The sequence below is a fragment of the Mixophyes fleayi genome, chromosome 5 (genome assembly GCF_038048845.1).
Source record: "Mixophyes fleayi isolate aMixFle1 chromosome 5, aMixFle1.hap1, whole genome shotgun sequence".
Taxonomy (NCBI): Eukaryota; Metazoa; Chordata; class Amphibia; order Anura; family Limnodynastidae; genus Mixophyes; species Mixophyes fleayi.
In genome coordinates this window covers 112,759,745-112,780,749 of record NC_134406.1, presented here as the reverse complement: position 1 = coordinate 112,780,749, position 21,005 = coordinate 112,759,745, and the positions used below count along the sequence as shown (strand labels likewise).

At 40.3% G+C, this 21,005-nt stretch overlaps 1 protein-coding gene across 3 annotated transcripts in view; it reads left to right on the top strand.

Moving 5' to 3' along the window:
• The window catches only part of TEX10 (testis expressed 10), a 51,573-nt gene extending 47,832 nt beyond the window's left edge, over nucleotides 1-3,741 (top strand). For 2 of the 3 annotated variants that reach the window (XM_075212707.1, XM_075212708.1), the window contains exons 13-14: nucleotides 914-1,124; nucleotides 3,504-3,741. In XM_075212707.1, the coding sequence (XP_075068808.1) occupies nucleotides 914-1,124; nucleotides 3,504-3,593 (301 nt within the window). In that variant the 3' untranslated portion in view covers nucleotides 3,594-3,741. Of the gene's footprint in view, nucleotides 1-913; nucleotides 1,125-3,503 lie in introns of those variants that run through there. The other variant, XM_075212709.1, reaches the window with a different exon arrangement.
• The last annotated feature ends 17,264 nt before the right edge of the window (nucleotides 3,742-21,005 follow it).

Sequence of the window (21,005 nt, the reverse complement as noted above, 5' to 3'; positions counted from 1 at the left end):
CATGTGTATTATTTGGCTCGGTAATACAATCTTAGATCTATATTGTCAATCTTTATCTTTACATTTTAATTGACCAGTTCTCTAGACATAGCCAATATGTATACATTTCTCAAGGTTTAACAAAAGTACACATGTGAGTTTTTTTCTGTTGTGTTTTCCTTACAGAGCCATTGAGATATATATATATATATATATATATATAGATATATATATATATATATAGATATATATATATATATATATATATATATATATATATATATATATATATATATATATATTTTCTCTATGTGTCATGTAGGGAGTGTAAGGTTTAGATATGCTTCCACAAATAGCACAACACTTGGCAAGAGGGAGGGCCTGACATGTTGGCTTTCATTTTCATTCTCTTTCTGAAAAAGAAGTCCTATTTGTCACAGAAGAAAATATAAAAATCAGTAGATTGAGGCTATTTTAAATTTGGTGTTTAATCTCTGCATATGCTGACATATTGTAATGAATTATGTTTTTCCTCAATCCACCCATTACTAAATGCTGTTATGTGTAAGAATTAAATACTTTGTTTAAAACATGGATAATGACTGCACTCTTTTGTTGCTGCTCTAATCATAAACCAAAATATTGGTGGTATAACCAAATTAAATGTGAAACTTTATTTTGCCATAAATGATTTAGTAATTGGAAGTTTCAAATAACCAAGTAGTAGAAAACAAATACATTTAGTTTAAGGCATTATTTAGACCCCCCTTTAAACCTATGTACATTAAAAACCTGGGAGAAATAAACATCACTTTATGTACTGTGCAAATGTAACCTTAGGCAGTCATGAAAACAAAGAAATCTTCTGTTTTGCTACATTTTCCAAATTATTATATATAAATGTATAATGTATTTCTTATCATTTTCATTTCAGGGATTCTTTATGGGGAGCATGCATTTCCTTACTATCTATGCTGCCAAATGTTCTGAAGCTGATGTTACAAAATCTTCAAGTTAGCAGAGCATGTCAGGAAGAGCTGCCGGTTATTGCACAGTTGCTTCGACTACTGCTACAAAACACACAGCTAAGAAGTCACATGATGACCAATGCTTTCCTAGTACAGCAAACCCTTCAAGATGTCATGGTATGTTAAGATGTAGGAGATAATTCTTGCTATTGTATGCTTTAGTTTTGTGAATTTTGTAATTTGTATGGTTCAAAATTCTAAAGAGAAACATCATAATAGGATTGGATCCAATTCTCAACACACACAAGCAAATTGGCTGTGGTATGCTTATAATTAATAAAAAAAAAAAACAAAGAATGACAGTTGTACTTACAAGATTTCTCAAATGATTCTTCAACATATGTTCAGTTATTTTCTGTTTAAAAAAAGACTTCATTTCTTGATCACAAATGTTTTCAATAAATGGTGACACTTGGCCAGCATGATATATAGGCAGATTTGATCAAAACATCTGTTGGGTTGCAATCAGCAAGAACTATGGGGCAGACACAGTATTTTTCATCTACTGACAGTCTGTTGGATATCTTCTGTTTGTGTTGGTATAATTAGCTTTACTTAAAAACTTAAGTTAAAAATAAACTAAAGACTAATTCACAAAGCATATATAATTATTAATTTTACAGGCCACACATTTACAAGTAACAACATCCACATCAACACCTTTATGTCACTAATTGTTATAAAGATGAGAAACAAATTTGGATTTCTTCAAGAGGCACTGTTTGGTGTGTGCACTTTCAAACATATCTTTGTCCCCATATAAGACTGGTTTTCCTTAGTATAGAGATATCTGCTTTTTTTTTTTTTCCGTTGTAGTAGGCATAGAAATAAGAGTAGCCCAAATTCCTCTCTAAATTAAGAATCTGTAAAACTGAAACCGTAAAACAAAGTTTCATATAATAGATGTTTATAGAGAAAAGTCCTCTCTAATTAGGAACACAATAGGTGCATTAGTGCTATATAATGTCCATTATAAACAATACCACTACAAATATGGAGATTGCACCACTTCCAGTGTGAATTTTGAAAGATCTCTCATAATAAAAGGTAGACAGTTATAAGCTACAATGTAACTACGCCCAGTGCTGAGAATGATCTGATGGTATCCTGTGACAGGATATATCGCCTATGCCACCCTGTCTGTTGCTGGGAACCGGCTGGGCTTTCTTTGCCACCATTCCCTTCCGTTATTCTGAATACTCCTGTCACAGTAGGAGAAGCCTGCTGACACCACTTGGACTCCTTTATGGCATCCAGAACCACTTTCCTTCTGGGTAACTGTCACTGCTAGGGTACCCCCTTGGTAGTACACCTTGGCTGGTACCCCTGACTGCTTACTATGGATCAGGGTGCTGTGGATGGATCCCCCCTGGCCTATCGCACTGTCCAGAGCCGCTGGGTATCGGGCAGAGCGGTGGTACTGGAGAGCTGGGTCCAAACCTCAGACAGCTGGAGGATGGATTAAATTTAGTGTCTAATCTGTGGGTCACAGGATTACAGCAATATTGAAGAAGTTGACAAGCAGGGTCTTGAAGCAGAGAGTGATGTTTATTTCGCTTAAGTGTCCTGGCAAGGACAGTTCCACTGATTAAAGGTATCAGTGGTCAGGTCAGAAGGAACATCAGAATGATGCATTATATGCTCAGACAGCTCACCTTTTATACAGTTTTAGACACAAGCCTCACAGGCTATTTTTAGAATCAGGATACAACCTGTTTATCCAAACATGGATTTACATGCAATGCAAAGCTAACAATATTTACGCTTATCTGTGATATCTTAAAACCTTTCTGTGACTTCCTGCATCTTATCGTGGACATCTGACAGCAAGTCTAATTACACCTTCCTTTCCCTTATTGGACACTCCCGTCAAAATGTCTAATTAACATGAGATTAGCATGGGTGCTTTCTTCCACCAGTAGCAGAATATACATTTCCTCCAAAGAAAAGAATTCCCCAAGAAAAGTTTCAAACCCCAAACAAGGCATTTCCTTACACAAAGATATACAAAAGACTTTCTAAACAAAGGTTTATTGTATCAGATGTATACATCAGAAATAATGCATTTCCTCTAGCAAGGTTAAAACAGAAAACAACTAATTTTCTCCCCTGGTCTCAGAAATAAAGATTTACTATACCAAAATATACACAATCTCAAAAATAAGTGCATGTGTAATTCTATAAATAAGCGCTCTGCGCTATTTCCTTTAAATACATTTATACCATAAGTTACTTATAAAAGTAATCCTGTCACATATCCTAAGTGAAAAGCCTCTCTGTAGTTTGTGTGCAATCAATCTCTAATATTGGGTGTGAGCAAGATAGTGCAAGAATAATAGATCAAAATAAAAGTTCAAGATCCATACAGAAATGTGCAAATTAGCCTGAATTATTTCTCTGTATATCTGCTTCATCAGAATCCTCTAATAATCAGTCACACACATCTTGTTTTTTCCGTTGTATGTAATTATATGTAATTTATTTTTTCCCTTTTAGAGTCTCAAGAGCTGTGAAATTCAAGAACAGTGGCTTACAGATCTTCAGTATTGCTTTAATGTATATCTTTCGAAACAGATTCAGGAATGAGGTGCTGCTGTTTTAGCATTTTTAGGAAATTGAATAAGATTGTATATTGTGTGTGATGAATATGTATTAAAGAAAACAAGCTGTGACATCAGTAACTGAATGTGTTTTAAAAACTGCTGGACAAAATAAATTGCCTACATCATTCTTACACAGCGTTATGGTTTGCTGGACTTTTCTTAAGTTCTGTTGAGGTAATTTTTAAGGGTGTGCACCGGGCATTTTTGGGTTTTGGGTTCTGATTTGTTTTGCCAAAACACCCCACGAACGGTTTTGGTTTTTGGTTCTGATTTATTTTTAAAAAAAGCATACAAAAGTGCTAAAATCCATATTTCGGTTTTTTTTTCACTCCTACACTATTATTAACCTCAATAACATTCATTTCCACTAATTTCCAGTCTATTCTGAACACCTCACACCTCACAATATTGTTTTTAGTCCAAAAGGTTGCACCGAGGTAGCTGGATGTCTAAGCAAAGCGACAAAAGTCGGTGGCACAAACACGTGGCCCATCGTAGGTGGTTGTGTAGGCTTGAATGGCCTTTTTCTGCTCCTCCATCCTCTGCAGCATATAGAGCAGGGTTGTCCAACCCGCGGGCCGCATGCGGCCCAGCATGCCGATAAATGTGTCCCAGAAGGAGTTTGGGTTGTGACAAGGGGGCAGCACTGTTAATGGAGAAAAAAAATCCTGCAAAAAAAAAAGAAAAGAAAATACTTACCACGCGGTCACGTCCGTTGGTACTCCGGCTCCCTCCCTTGTCCCCTCCTCCGTGCGGTGCTTGCAGTGAATGTCGGGCGTGATGTCATCACGCCCAACATCCATTGCGGAGCGCAGCAAAGAGGAGACACCCGCGCGAGAAGAACAATCAGCAGCACAGAATCAGAGAAGAGGACAGGAGAACAAGCCGATTAAAAGGTAAGTTAAGGGGGATTTTTTTTATTATTTCAAGGGACGCTGACAAGTGAATAAAAGTCACCTGGTCCTGGAGCATCATGGACCTTATCTCCCTGCTACATACTTCTACTTGTAATACTAATGGGGCATTATATATTATTCTCTTTGGCCCATTATAATTTGTTATCCCGTAACTAACATAGTGGTGAAATTATCAAAACAGGTGACAATTTGGGGTCACAGTGGTGTATATGTCAGGTACCGCAGGCCTGGTCACGGCACCCTGATATACAATGCCTGGCTTAAATGCACTTTATTGATATTGCATCGAAACAATACAAAAAGTGATTATAGTATAATAACTAGAGAGGATTTTTTGAACAGGGCGATTGAAAGGTAAGTATAGGGGGATTTTGAAAAAAAAGTGAGATATATATATATATATATATATATATATATATATATATATATATATATATATATATATATATATATATATATAATCACTTTTTTTTTCTCATATATATATGTTAACTATGTTTTCTATGTTTTTTGGGATGATCAGCTATCGTTCTTGTTAGTGTATCTTATGTGCAGCCCAAACCAACTCGTCGTCTTCCAATGTGGCCCAGGGAAGCGAATAGGTTGGACACCCCTGGTCTACAGTATTGTGCCCAGCGTCCATTCCATTCAGCTCCCAGATACATGATCAGTAAAGCACAGTGTGACGGGACGGACCGCCTATGTCACCCTGTCTGTTGCTGGGAACTGGCTGGGTTTACTTTGACACCGTTTCCTTTCGTTATCCCAAATGCACCCTCTAACCGCAGTTGGAGGGGCTTACAAATGCTGACACCATTGGACTCCTTACTGGCATTGAGAACCGGGTTCCTTCTGGGTAACTGTCACTGCTAGTGTACCCCGTTGCTGGTGTACCTGGACTGGTACCCCTGACCTTTTACTATGGATCAGGGTTGCTGTGAATGGATCCCCACTGGCCAGAGCTGCAGGGTAGCGGGCAGAGTGGTGGTACCGGAAAGCTGGGTCCAAACCTCAGAACAGACAGCAACGGATTAGAGTTGGGTCTAATCTGTAGGTCATAGGAATTTCAGAATGGAAAGGTTGTCAAGCAGGTAGTTTAAAGCAAGAGATGTTTATTTGCTCAAGCAGATCTAAGAAGGACAGTTCACACGCCAGTCTGTGGTACTAACGAACTTTCCAGAAGTAGATGGTACAACAATGACACATTCAGTACAAACCAATGCTGTTTTATACAGTTTTGGACACAGCCTCCAGGGTAAGCTAGCCCCCTAAATTCTGAGTTATTTTTAGTAACAGAATGCAATATGTTTACCCAAACATGGATTTAAATACAATGAATACTTGACAAAATTTGCACTTTTCTGTGATATCCTGCATCCCATTTCTAAAGCAACAGGTATTTTTTTACAACCCCTTAATATAATCCATACCTGAACTGCACTTTTTAGCCATGTTATCAGGAAGTATCAGAGATGTAACTATAACATCTCCTTGGAAAAGTACTTCAGGGGTTGAATTCCACCTTCACATGGAACACTCAGGAGTTGAGTGAATTAAGCCACCATTGTTATTTCTGTTTGCTTCATATTGTCCACTAGTGAGCTTTACAGGCAGCCAGGAGCCGGACCCAGCAGAGGTCACCTGAGGGAAGACACCTAGGGAGGTAGGGGAGGGGCTGAATAGTGGCAAAAGCCCACCAACTGAGACCATTTGCAACTCCTCTGGGCAGGCAGTTCCCAAGGTGGGATTATGAGGTGATAAGAGGCTACCATGGGAGCTGGACATGTATGTGACTGACTTTGGCCAAGGGGTGATGCTCTGCCAGAGATGTGGAACCTATCTCACTGGATTTATTTGAACGGATTTCCTCACTTGGACCTGCTATCGTTAAGGGGCCCTGCTGTATTTAATCCTGTTCTGCAGAATAAATCATCCTTCTATTTTTCCTCTAATACTGTGTGTGTGTGTGCATTCAAGTGTTGGTCACTCACATTGAATAGACTTATTTAGCAATTCCTGCTATCCGCAAAACAGACTCCCTCCTCACATATGCCTAATTGTAGATTTCCTCTAGCAAACTGCCACACAATATGGTAAAATTAGTACATAGCCCTGCGCTATTTCCTTTAAATAAATTTATACCATAAGTTATATATAAGTGATCCAGTCCCACACATTGCTCCACTGTGTCCCCAATATGAAAGCTCTACTATTGAATGGCGTAGCATGCTGGTTTTAATAATATACAGTGGTAGAATATATAATATGTTACCAAATTAATCACCTGTAACCTCATTACATGATTTTGTTTGCTTGTTAGGTTAGTTGTTAGGAAATTAAAATAAATATTATATATATATATATATATATTATGTATGTATGTTAACCCGTGCATGATACTTATGCATTCTAGTCAAATCAAGCTACTTAAGGTGTTAAAAAGGTTATTGTCATGCATTTGGGCCTAGCCCAGGCCTCCTCAGGGGAAGAGCGTTACTTCCCGGCGCAAGCGCCCTTTTTTAACGTGGTTTTGTCCACATGTCACCACCTCATCATTTTTCTCCATCACCTCATCCTTCATCTTCATCGCCACATCCTTCATCAAGCTACTTAAGTTGTTAAAAACTCCCCCCCCCGGCAACCACCAACCACTCCCAACTGTCACTTCTCCTTCAAGAAATATATAGGTCAGTGTATAACTCTGCCCAGCAGGTGGCGCTGCAGCTTGGTTTTTTTTTTTTCACACACGCCACTAGGCATTTATATAGTAGATATAATATGGATGGCTATAAAGGTAGATATACAGTATAATGGGACATGGGGTCACAGGCAAGACACAGACAGGAAAGAGGGGTGGTTCTAAATGTACAGACAAAAATTTGGGTGAGAATTAATTTGGACATGGGGGTTAAATAATGGATGTAAAATTAATTTCAAACAAACAAATTTATTACAGTTCCTTTGGGCCTAGGCGGCTGCTGATCAGTCATTTACATTATATATATATATATATATATATATATATATATATATATATATATATATATATATATATATATTAGTGTAGCAGGGCTGCCAAGAGGAATTCAAGGCCCCCCTTATAGTCAAGTATGGTAAAAAAAAAAAAAAAATTGGTGGTGTGGTTATGCTTTTGGGGGCGTGGCTAACACATCAAAATCACTAGGCGCCCAATTTGCCGGAGCGTCACATATGTCCAAGCACTCCTCACTTTCAGGACATCTAGCACCACAGTGTAGTATACAAAGAATGCAGTGTGTACACAAAGAGTTCAGTCTTGGCCTGCACCTTACATTGGGCACAACACTCACCAAAAATTGCCATTGTCCCTACTATAATCACAACATTTCACATACTGTCCTGCTCTCTCCTACCTGTTCTTCTCACTTTCACCACCTATGGCTGCATGTTTCTTTAGTTGCAGCTTGTCTGGATCCTGGAATGCTGGGGGCCCTATTTGTAAAAAATGGCTACGTTTAGATAATTCCAAACAACCCTGGCGTTAAATCAATACCACCCACAATTAATAATTAGGCCTTCCTCCATATGCCCATTCATCATCGCCATGCCTTATGATCACACTGCGCCCTCCATGCTGCTTTTGCCCTCTTCACCTGGCTCCCCTTCATTACACTATACTATGCTGCGCCCCCCTCTTTTTCAATCCCACTGTGCCATGCCTCCCCCCTGTTTTTTAACCCCACTGTGCCATGCTGCCCCCCTGTTTTTTAACCCCACTGTGCCATGCTGCCCCCTGTTTTTTAACCCCACTGTGATGTGCACCCCCCTGTTTTTTAAACCCCACTGTGCCATGCTGCCCCTGTTTTTTAACCCTACTGTGCCATGCTGCCCCCTTGTTTTTGAACCCTTCAGTGACATGCACCCCCCTGTTTTTTAACCCCACTGTGCCATGCTGCCCCATTTTTTAACCCCACTGTGCCATGCTACCCCCTGTTTTTTAACCCCTCTGTGCCATGCCCAGCCTCGTTTTTTAACCCCTCTGTACCATGCTCCCCCCTCGTTTTTTAACCCCTCTGTGCCATGCCCCCTTCGTTTTTTAACCCCACTGTGCCATGCCCCCCTGTTTTTTAACCCCTCTGTGCCATACCGCCCCTCGTTTTTTAACCCCTCTGTGCCATGCCCCCCCCTGTTTTTTTAATCCCCCTGTGTCATGCTGCCCCCCCGTTTTTTAACCCCTCTGTGCCACCCCCCCCGTTTTTTAACCCCTCTGTGTCATGCTGCCCCCCACCCTTTTTTTAACCCCTTTGAGCACCGCCCCCCCCCCCGTTTTCCTCCCTTCACTTACCTTTTCTTCTCTCTTCATTCTTGGTCTTCTCTGCTCCTCTGTGCTCCATTGCTCCAGACTCACTGAATACTGGGCATGACATGATGACGTCACACCCGGCATTCAGTCTGAATGGAGCACAGAGCAGCAGAGAGGAGGGACGCCGGCGCCGCGATCACGTGAGTATGTTGGGTTTTTTTTAACTACCCTGCTCCCCCCACCAACGACCGAAACCCCCCCCCCCCCCCCTCGCCGCTAAAAAAAAACAAAGATAAGAATGTAGTTTTGAAAAAAAAAAATATGCCCGGGCCCTGGTAATTAATGATGCCACTTTGAAACATGCCTTTAAAAGTGTAACTGAGGTAATTGGGGTAGCGAAAGCCGCCCAGCCTGCAGAAGGTATACCATATTTTATTGTGAAAAATAATTTTCTGTATAGAGTTGCTATTGTACAGGGTGAAAAAGTAGAACAATTAATGGTTCCTCAGGTCCATGTATCCCTAGTGTTAAAAGCAGCACACACACATGGCTGTGGGGGACATCTAGGGGAGAATAAAACACAGGAACGAGTTCTGCTTAGGTTTTACTGGCACGGTGTAGACATGACAGTGAAAAAGTATTGCCAGTCCTGTCCCATTTGTCAGAGAACCTGTCCCAAACCCATGTACAGGTCACCTCTCATTCCAATACCAATAGTACAAGTTCCCTTTGAACGGATAGCCATGGACCTTGTGGAGCCACTGGAAAAATCTGCATGTGGGCACCAATATATACTAGTGGTGCTTGACTATGCAACCAGGTATCCAGAGGCAATTCCCCTACGAACCATAAAGTCCAGCACCATAGCTAGAGAACTTGTATTGATGTTTAAACGCTTGGGTATACCCAAAGAAATTCTCACAGGCCAGGGCACCCCATTCATGTCCAAACTGATAAAGGACAGGACATGGGGTGACGGCACTTCACACCTTCGTGTACCATCCACAAACAGACGGCTTGGTGGAACGCTTTAACTGCACATTAAAGCACATGCTCAGGAAAGCCGTGGCTCAAGAAAAAAAAGATTGGGACACTCTTATTCCATATTTGATGTTTGCCATCCGTGAGGTACCTCAAGCTTCAACAGGGTTTAGTCCCTTTGAGTTATTGTTTGGGAGACAGCCCAGGGGTATCTTGGATATGTTAAAGGAAGGGTGGGAGCAGCAAGGTCCCAGGGAGCCAAATCTGGTACAATTTGTGTCCCAAATATATGAGGCTAGGAAAGATAGGGCCCATTGTGCAGCAACATGTAAAAGAGGCTCAGGAACGACAGAAGAAAAGTTATGACAAAAGTGCTGTTCGATCTTTCAAGCCTGGGACAAGGTCCTAGTCCTGGTTCCTACCCAGGAAAGCAAACTTTTCGCCCATTGGCAGGGTCCATGTGAAGTTCTAGAGGCTGTCGGTCCTGTTAATTACAGAGGCCGCCAGTTAGGTAGGAGTCGGGAGGAGCAAATATACCATGTTCACCTCCTTAAACCTTGGTATGATTAGGAAACCTCTCAGGTAGTGAAATACTGCCATGAAAAAATCTGAAGTGTCCATAGAGCCAGCTTTGTCTATTAAGCAGTGACAACAGACTGAAGAAATGATTCTCTGAAACAGGGATGTCTTCACTTCCGTTCCTGGGCGCACTACCTTAATCGAACACATTGTTACTCCACCAGGAGTCATTGTAAAACACAAACCGTATCGCATTCCCGAGGCCAGATGGATGGACGTGAGAAAGGAGATCGAGAAAATGCTCCAATTAGACATGACTGAAGAGTCCACTAGTGAGTGGAATAGTCCCATTGTGCTTGTCCCGAAACCCAATGGGACAATTAGGTTTTGCAATGACTTTAGGCGCCTAAATAGTGTGTCCCAATTCGATGCCTATCTGATGCCACGTGTGGATGAACTGGTAGAAAATCTTGCTGGTTGTAACTATTTGACAACTCTTGATCTAACAAAGGGTTATGGGCAAGTCCCCCTGACTTCTACGGCCAAGTCAAAGACTGCATTTTCCACCCCTGATGGTTTCTTTCAATATAAAGTCCTACCCTTTGGGTTGCATGGGGCCCCTGCCTCCTTCCAAAGGGCCATGAATAAATTGTTACGGCCTCACACAGCTTATGCAGCCACTTATTTGGACTATATAGTGATTTATACCCTAGACTGGGGATCACATTTAGGCAAAGTCGAGGCGGTCTTAGCTTCATTAAGGTCAGCAGGACTAACAGCTAACCCAGAGAAATGTGCCATAGCCATGAGAGAAGCCAAATATTTGGGGTACATTGTTGGTCGAGGGCATGTTAAACCCCAGCTAGACAAAGTGGAGACAGTCAAAAAGTGGGCAAGGCCAGAAAAAAAATCACAGTTAAGAACCATTCTAGGCTTAGTAGGTTACTACAGGCGGTTTGTAAGCCACTTCGCCACTAGAGCTGCTCCACTTACGGACATGTTAAAAAAAAGTTGTCCAGATAGATTAACCTGGTCTGACTCAGCAGAAGCCGCCTGGTCTGATCTTTGGTTAGTACTTTGTTCCTCTCCAGTTCTACAAGCACCGGACTGTACCCGAAGGTTCTTCCTTCACACTGATGCTTCTGGTGTTGGCCTAAGTGCAGTCTTGTCACAGGAGAAGAATGGAGTAGAAAATCCTGTCCTGTACCTAAGTCATAATTTACTTCCGAGGGAACAAAAATATGCCACCGTGGAGAAAGAATGTCTCGCCATAAAATGGGCTACAGAAGCTCTGCGTTATTATCTCCTAGACAGAGAGTACATCTTAATAACAGATCATTCACCATTGCGATGGATGCAGAACAACCAGGAGGTAAATGCCAAGGTAACCTGCTAGTTCTTGGCACTGCAACCTTTCAAGTTCTCAGTAGAACATAGACCTGGAATTCTGCCCAAGAATGCAGATGCAGTCCGCGTCCCCCTACTTGGAGACACTAGGGGGAGGGATATGCAACAAAGGGAGGCATTTATCTGACAAGATGCAGAGAAAGCATACAAGCAGAGTATAACATTGGTGCATTTGTGCACCTAGATTGATGATAAACCAGGTAAAGACTTATGTGTGACAAACAATAGTTTAAGTTTGGTTAACTCACATGGTTTGAAAGCTCCTTCCTCTCAGCAAACAGACAGGGTGTCACGGTCACTAGAGTTCTTGACCCAGCGTTCTGTTAGTTGTTATCACTACTCTCGAGAAGCGGAGTCTTAACGCAGCGGCTGGTCTTCTCCAGGGACCCCCGCAAGAGGGTTTGGGATTTTGTGGCGTCACTGCGCAGGTCGCGGCCCTCAAGAGAGTGCAGCAGAGCAACGGAGTACAGCTAAATATAAAGGTAGACAATTTTAGATATGCGAAGATACTCAGGAGAGCAGATATATATATATATATATATATATATATATATATTATATTTATTTAATTAATGGTTATAGCTAACAACTGTCCAGCCAGGAGGAGAGATGTGACAGATGCTATATGATAAACAAAGGTTATGTTATCCCATATGAGGCTGAAGGGAGTCAGTCCAATGGGAGAGAAATAGCACGGGCTATGGCTATCAGCCAGAGATAGGTTTACCACTGATTAGGATGAGAGATAGCCAACGATTAGATAGAGAAACAATAATGGCACAAAAGTCAACAAATGACAGGTTTACTACGGATGTAGCTGAGAGGTATCCATCCCACAGGTGAGTAGCAGCGATCACTATAGCATACAGTGGGAGGTTGTTTACCACGGACGTGGCTGAGAAGTATCCCGCCAACAGGTGAGTAGCAGCGATCACTACAGCTGGAAGCAGGTTTACCACAGATGTGGCTGAAAAGTATGCGGCCAACAGGTGAGAAGCACTAGAAGTAGTCGGAGACCAGTGCAATGGTGCTGGAACACTGAAGGTAACTGCAGCCACAGGAACGGAGTACACAGCTGACACAAGGAGGTGAGAATCAAGATCAGACAATCAAGGAGGGGTCAGAGGTGCTTTAAATAGGAAAAAGGCTAATGGATAGCCAATACCAATAAAGGAAAAGTTATAAAGGACCCTGCTGGTCTGCAGATGCGCAGAAGCACAGTCAAGATGGTGGATGGCCGCAGTGCAGCACAGGCACCGGCAGAGGGGCAAATGGCTCAACTCTAGGTCTAGAAGTCCGGTGAGTGACACAGGGTGTGTCTGTTAGTGCAAACAGAACCACTGATTGGAGTTTCCTCTTAAAGGGAAGGTGGGTGTGTCACCTACCCATCAAGCTAAGGCTGGGGGGGGGAGTATCATGTATAAAAGCTTGCTTGTATCATTTGTTCAGGGAGACCAACGCTGGGGAAGCTGGCTGGTCCTTAGAGAGCTGGTCTATGTCTAGCTAGCGTGTAGGGTCTCTATAATTGCAGTGAAATTCATATGGTGTCAAATACATTTTTCCATCCCGACAATAAAGCTGCATAAAAAGAAGTTTGCGTGTGCTTCAGCAGTAGCGGGCTCTTGCCACAATATATAATATATATATGTATGTGTGTGTGTGTGTGTGTGTGTGTTTTCTGTATGTAGTACTTATATACTACACTGCATTTTCCCCTATTGCTTAGACTGGTCTCATTACAACTTAAAGTTACAAGCTCATTACAAGTTTCTTTCAAAAGTCACCATTATCAATGTTATTTTACATGTGCATAAGAATGTAGTAATGAATATATACTGATATGAAACTATACAATGAATATTTGTATACTCTACTTGAATAGTGTTTTGCTGTGCAGTTTTTTTTTTAGCTAATAAAAGGCAATGGTTGTTTCTTGCTTTATCGACAAACATGACATTTGACAGCTTTACATATTTGGCACTGTTACTTGACAACCCACTCTACATAGTCTCAAACCAGTTAGACCTTTAATTCTCAAGGTGAAAAAAGAGCAACTACTAGTGTTCCTTGTGACAATGACAGCTATTGATTATTTGTCACTACAGCTAACACCTTCTCAAGTAAGGCCATTCTAACAGAAGCAAATCTTCCAAATTAGACAGTATTTTATACATCCTTGAGGTCACATGGGATATCCTGAAAAGGCTGCTAAGCAGTGCAAAAGGAACCAAATCATACCATTTTCACTTTACTGTAAGAAATTCTGCCTGTTTTTATATTGTGTTAGATCTACTTCTTTTACTCTTTTTACCTACTAACTTTGACTAAATGAAAGGCTAGAACAAGGAAAGTGTTAGATAAGCAGGCATGTATTACCCAGGGACACAAATGTCAATGGCTGAATGCAATTTGTCAATATACTGTAAACATTCCAATGCAAATTGTTCAGCCATTGCTTTCCTGAAGGCTGCACAATAAAATAAAAGGGTTTTTTTTAACTAAAAGCAAGCAAGCAAAAATGCAATTTTAATGGCCAATATTGCAAATTTAAGAGAATAGTAAAAAATGCAACCCAAGTTTTTCCACTATATGTCAAATAAATAATTATTATATAATGCCACTGCTATCCCTTCTTAAATGTCCTTAATGCAAAACTTATGTATAAGTCATTGTAGTATTTTAAAGGAAAAATAGGAGTTAATGCATTGTTTTAGCCTTGATTGACGAAGGCAAAATCTTTTTTTGTGATTTTGCACCAATTAACTGTTAACACAGTCTGCACGTTAATGACTGAAACAACTTTTAGTTTTCATTTGGTGTTGGATACATTGGAAATGCATCTTTTTGTTCCTAAGCTTAACTAACAATTTATTTTCTTTTAGAAGGGATAGAACTTGGTAGCATCTCCCACAACTACAATCACTGTGGGGGTCACTTACACTCGAGTGGAAAGATATATATTACTGTAGGCACAAATATATTAACTACAGAAGATGTGTTCCTTGAACACGCAGAACTAAAAGTAAATAATACAATGGGACTAGATAGCATACATGCAAAAGTATTAAAATAACTAGTTCTTGCTGTGCCATTTAAGCAATCACTACTGACAAGTGACTGAATAATAGCCAATCACATGAATATCTTGAATATTAGGGATTAAAGGGAAATCTTTTTTTATTGTGTTTTTGCGGTCCCAAAATTTACAAGGTCAAAATGCAGCCTTAATTGATGCCAAGACATTGTGTTAAATAAATTAATAGTATTTTTTGGTTCAGTAGCTAAAGTGATCAATGGATATAGATTATTTTGTTTTTATCAGGACATTTTGTATGTGACATCATAATAAATTAATTCAGAAATTGAAAAGACATGGATTTTACTTAAATATTGGAATGAATGCCTAGAAATGGTAAATGGAATATGTCATGATATAAAGTAGAGGAACTTACTAAAGTGTGGAATCTTAAATTTAATAAATCAAAATGTAAAATAATACATGTACGACACTAATTCAAAGCAGAATGAATTTTGATGTAATGCCAACATATAGATGAATGGGACCTCGTAGTTTCAGTTTATCGATTATATGAAGGTAAGCAAGCAATGTAGTCAAGTAGTGAAAAATTTGAAAAGAATATTTGATTGTATGGAAGAGATTTTAATAGCAGGAACTGGGAGGTTCTATTGCTACTTCATAGGTCACTGGTAAGACCTCACCTTGAGACTGTGTACAGTTCTGGAGGCCATGGAGATCTCCAAACTCATCAAAACTACTGAAACAACAGTATATTTATCCTCCAAGCCACATAAACTAGTCCAGACTGCTTGGAATAATTCTTCATTTTTGATCTCCAGTGTTCTTCCCAGAAAATTTTGCCAGCTGGGTAGCGTTAAGAAGCAGCTCGGTGGGGAGAGTTGTAATACTTTGCAATAATAATGAAAAATGTTGCCCACACCTGCCAGGACTAGTCTAACACTCACTGCTGGCTGTAGTCCTCACATAGTGCCTGTTATAATAGGAGAAAGAATGGTTTATTATTTTATAATAGGACTCTGTTCGGCTCCAAGAGTCGGTTGGCAAGTAAAACAGCCAGGTGGAGCTCCCGGGAAAAAGGTGCTGGGAGAACACTGATCTCTTAAAGTTCAGGTGTCTGCTATTTCATCCGTGACTAGTATCCAATGGGCAAAAGACTTGGGGCCTGTCTTGCACATATATGACACTTGCGCCTGGAGAGGCAGAAGGGGGTGGGCAGAAGGGTTGGTTTAATGTAGGCCAAACACAGTAAGGACGTGTTCATGCTAATTTGGCTGTGGCAGTCCAACATGGATGTGTATATACACCTGTTTGGAGGTGTATTTTTTTTGTCACCAATAGTTTTGTTTTTTTTGTTTTTTTTTTTAATTCTTTTTTTATTGTACAAAGAAATAGGCAAGTTTACATCACGTCAAATAATTGCAACATAATATCTCAATGTACAAACAACATTTTTCCTTTTTTATCACAAACATAAATAAGAAGAAAATGAAAGAAGAGGAAAAGAGATAGAATGGAAAAAAGAAAAGGGCAAGAAAGGAGACAGGGGAGGGGGGAAGGGAGGGAGACTGAGACTGACCACGAGTAGTGTGGTCTCCTGGTGTTTCTCATGATTCATACTACAACTTCCCATTAATACCAGTTAGCTGGCTATTTGCCAATCATTCGTATTTTGGATAAAACTTATACCAATAGTTTTTATTAAAGGTTTATGGTATGGGGGGTAAGGGTACAGAAAAAAGAAAGGGAAAAGGGAGGGGTACATAGTGGGGAGCAGACTAAACAATGAACACTGAACTACAGAAATACTTTCTCAAATATAAAGCTGTGTAGACCTGATGGAGGATCCCGGGTTGGCTTGGATGTGAGAATTCAACTGTGTGGTATAGGTGTGACTGACGGGTCAAGGCTGAAGGGGGAGACAGATCACAGGGGGCATATAATCCTGACCTTTTCACCATCGGTTGTGAACTCGTGCCAGGGCATCCAGTTAACAATAGGGGAGATTGGCGCCTTAGAGATGGTGCATCTAGCGTCTCCATGTTAAAACTGAAATTAATCTTTGTAATAATTTTATGGATGGTTGGGGGGGTTGGGTGTTTCCAGAGTAGTGCTATTGCCGCTCTGGTGGCCACTAAAATGGTGGCCCCATACATAGCGGTAGTGTTTGGGTCAGCGTATAGGTGAAAAAAAGCGATAGGCAGGGTTGGGGTCAAAGATATGGACGTGACCCTTCGGGCAAGATCAAAAACTCCAATCAAAGCGGTTGAATGATGGGCCATGTCCTGAACACATGCATAATATTACCTACTGCCCCACAGTTGCACCAACATAGTTTGGAATGGTCAGGTCAGATCTTCTGGAGTCGGGCTGGGATAAGATAGGAGGCAGATTTTTTTGTCTGTGCTACAGAGCTGTTGCAAATACACACTGACAATGATGACAACTGGCACCATTACCTACTCACTTCTGATTGAATGATTATGGAAATTTGTGGTTGGTGTGTATTCTCAAATGCAACAAGGTTTAGGGATAAGGCCAGCAGGAAAAGATTGGTTATCCCAAATGAGAGTGATAGTGGAGGTAATGAGTGAGAGTTTATACTTGAGAGCAAATTAGTTTCAAAGCCTTAATGGAAATTAAGTGTTGGAATAAAAGTGATATTGGTTGGCCTAAGTAATTTATGCCCCAGTTGGAGGAAAGAGCAGTAACAGCCATAAGCTTAATTTAAATGTCCAGACAATAGATTGTGTTGGCGCAGCAAAAGTTGCTACTATATATGCTAACTATGCAGCCATATAACATCTGGATAGCACTGATTTCCATTTTAGTAGACTTTTAAAGGACCACTTACCTGACCCTTGTAGTTTGACTCTTTCATACAAATTTGGAGAATTCTTTTTGGATACCCGTAAATACTGAGTACAGGAACACCACTGGTAGGGTCTAAAAGTAATATAATGCTAGAAAAGAGTATCTGTGAAAGGATTGCCTTGCTCTCCCACTCAGTCTTTTACTCCCACCAGTTATACTCTGTGACAGTATGTCCTTACTCTGCCACCCTGTCTTTTTTACACAACAGTTTATTTGGGTTTCCCTCTTGCCATCAGTAACCTGTCAATACTGACCACTCCTACAGATGCTGTAAGACATCAGACTCTCACCACTGTGCACGAGTCGCTGCCATCACCAGGCTCTTTAATTGGCACCTGGAGCGCTTACTTCTAGGTGTTGGATCATGACTGCGCATAGCAGGTAGAGTGTTGACACAGGGCACTGGGTTTAACACAGGACAGTTGTGGAATTGATTACAATTTAGCTCTCATTTGTAGGTCACAGGATACAGTAGGCAATTGGCGTTAGGTGGGATCTTGCAAACAAAATGGTGTTTGTTGCTCTTAAAGGGTCCTTACAAGGACTGTTACACATCCTTCTGTGGTAGGGATGATAACCTCAGAAGTATGGTATACACTCAACTGCCTCTTTCTGTACAGTTTATATACACAGGTAGGGAGGGGTGGGGTAGCCCAGCCCATTCTTCCTCTTTGACACACTGGTATATCACATATTAGTATTAATGCATCAGTGGGTAGCACAGGATTCAACGCATCATCTAAAATTGGAAGTAAACAGCAATCTGCAATTTAACTTATATCTATTTGGATGCATAATCACAACTGGGATATTTTCCCTTGTGAGGATACCACCCTTAGCTGGGATGGCAGTTACCCTGATCATCATCATCATCATCATCATTTATTTATATAGCGCCAACATATTCCGTAGCGCTTTACAATTGGGGACAAACATAATAAACTAATAAACAAACTGGGTAAAACAGACAAAGAGGTGAGAAAGCCTTGCTCGCAAGCTTACAATCTATGGGACAATGGGAGATTGACACATGAGGTTAAGTCTACATTTTGCATTTTGGCCCAGCCAGACTGCAAAGGTAAAAGTGACTCATAAGCTAAGATCCCGTCACACAACAATGTTGGTCAGGCGGTAGTTGTCTTGTGTGAAATTGTGTAACAGGCTAAAGGTAGCGAGGTTAAGAGGGTGGCTGAGGAATATTATAAACTTGTCTGAAGAGGTAGGTTTTCAGAGAACACTTGAAAGTTTGTAGACCAGAGGAGAGTCTTACTGTGCGAGGGAGAGAATTCCATAGAGTGGGTGCAGCCCGAAAAAAGTCCTGTAACCGGGAATGGGAGGATGTAACGAGGGTGGATGAGAGACGCAGATCTTGTGTAGAACCCTCTGTGGGATTCAACTCACTCGGGTAGACCAGAATATATCCAAAATAAGGCTTTATTACGACAGCACAACATCACAAGACGTTCACAAGATACAGGGTAAATGATAGCATGTATCCACCAGCAGCCTCTTGTAGTTAGCACTCCAAAATAATAATCTCAGTCTGTTTCAGAGTCTTATCCTGCCGCAATATTACAACTACTGATTAGCTAGAGAGTTACGGTGTTGCCCAACCTGGGTTACTGGCTCACACAGACCCTGTCCTGGTAGGGTTTCCTTCAGCTGCGCAACAATGCCTGGCACAGAGTCCTTTTCGCTGATGTCTTGTACACCAGGATCCTCCAAGCTAGAAAAGCTCTCTTGGCATTCTGCTTTCTATATTCTTGGCTATATACACAGGGAGTAGGGTCAAATGTTTCAATCCTCCCCCTTACAGCAGGGGTCTATCAGTGGATACTTTAACTGAGATATACTGTCTCTGTTACCTTGATTATACAATGGGATGGCTTGACTCAATTAGCTATTTGGCTGAATACACTAAATAAAAGGTTACAATATAACATCAAGGATGACACTTCCCGCTTGCGTGAAACAGCAAGACATTTGACACATTGTAAATCAAGACACAAGAGAAAGAGAAGAAATGATCAAGTTGGGGCACTCAAAAATGAACCCTAAGTTTCGATTATAATATATGTATATTGATTACTGTAAAATACTTCTTTATTGATATTCATTAAAACATTCTCATAGCGAAATATAAAAGGTGATAAATGGATGAAATTGGTGAAATGCAACAACTGATAAAAAGACAAACTAAAATTTGTCTTGCCGCGTTGCTACTCTCTTATACCACTGGACTATTATGAGTTTATAATGTATAATGTCAATATTACATCTCCGTGGTTATTGTATTCCTGGACATTAAATATACAGTTATACTAAATATCTAACCTCTAATAATGAGAGTATAAATGAATATAATACCCCCTAAGTAATAGAACAGATATATATTAAGGGTTTAAGAAAACTGGTGTGATTAACATATACCAGTTTGTAGATGAGATCCAATAGTTATCACATATAAACCATATATTAGATGTGAATATTGTAATTTAAACCACTGGAACACATAATAAATCTCCTGGGAAGATACCTCCAATCTATATATAGATTTATTAAACACCATATATTATATTTATTGTGGCTTAAAGATATTGATATGCATTGTAATAAACCTTTTTACAATGCCCTAAATATAGGTATATTCATAGATTCTTGTCCCCTCTTATTTATGCGGGTTTAGAACTGTTATATAAGGACCACAATTAGATAGAATCAACTAAACAAATTGTATATTAATAATTATGATTCAATCCATGGCCTGCTATCTTCCTTATTTCCCCATATAGAAGGATCTGTCTATCCAGTATGTAGATGGTACTATGATACTAAATTTCCACAGCTGTGTCAGGCTGCTAATTTGGTTAACTGGTATAGACGTTCTCAAAATCAGGGCTGCAGCGTACACAGAGATCTCATTAGGCTGCTTGGGTTTATAATATATGTGATCAGATCTGTTAGCTTATTAGAGGTTAAACTATCTATGAAAACTGCCAGGATTGAAGAGAGAGCATTAAATGCGGCGTCCGCCGACGCGCGTTTCGCTAGAAGCTTTTTCTAGGCAAGCCGATAGTATGGCTTGATTGGATATATATAGTGGAAGATCCTCCCCTTTGATGATGTCATCATTGGCAACGCTGTAGCAACAGGACTATCATCACGCCTCTCCCCGTATGTGTGGCAACGGACCAGGGAGTATTCGTTTACATTTTTTGCATTTGATGTTATACATTATTCAGGAATGGAATAGAGTATTTTATCAGCTCTTTGTGTGAAAATATTAAGGCATGATCTCAAACATGAATGAGCTGGACTTCAAAAGGAATCGCTACATCGGTAAGTATACTTACTAAGGAAGTATTGGATTCATCCTAA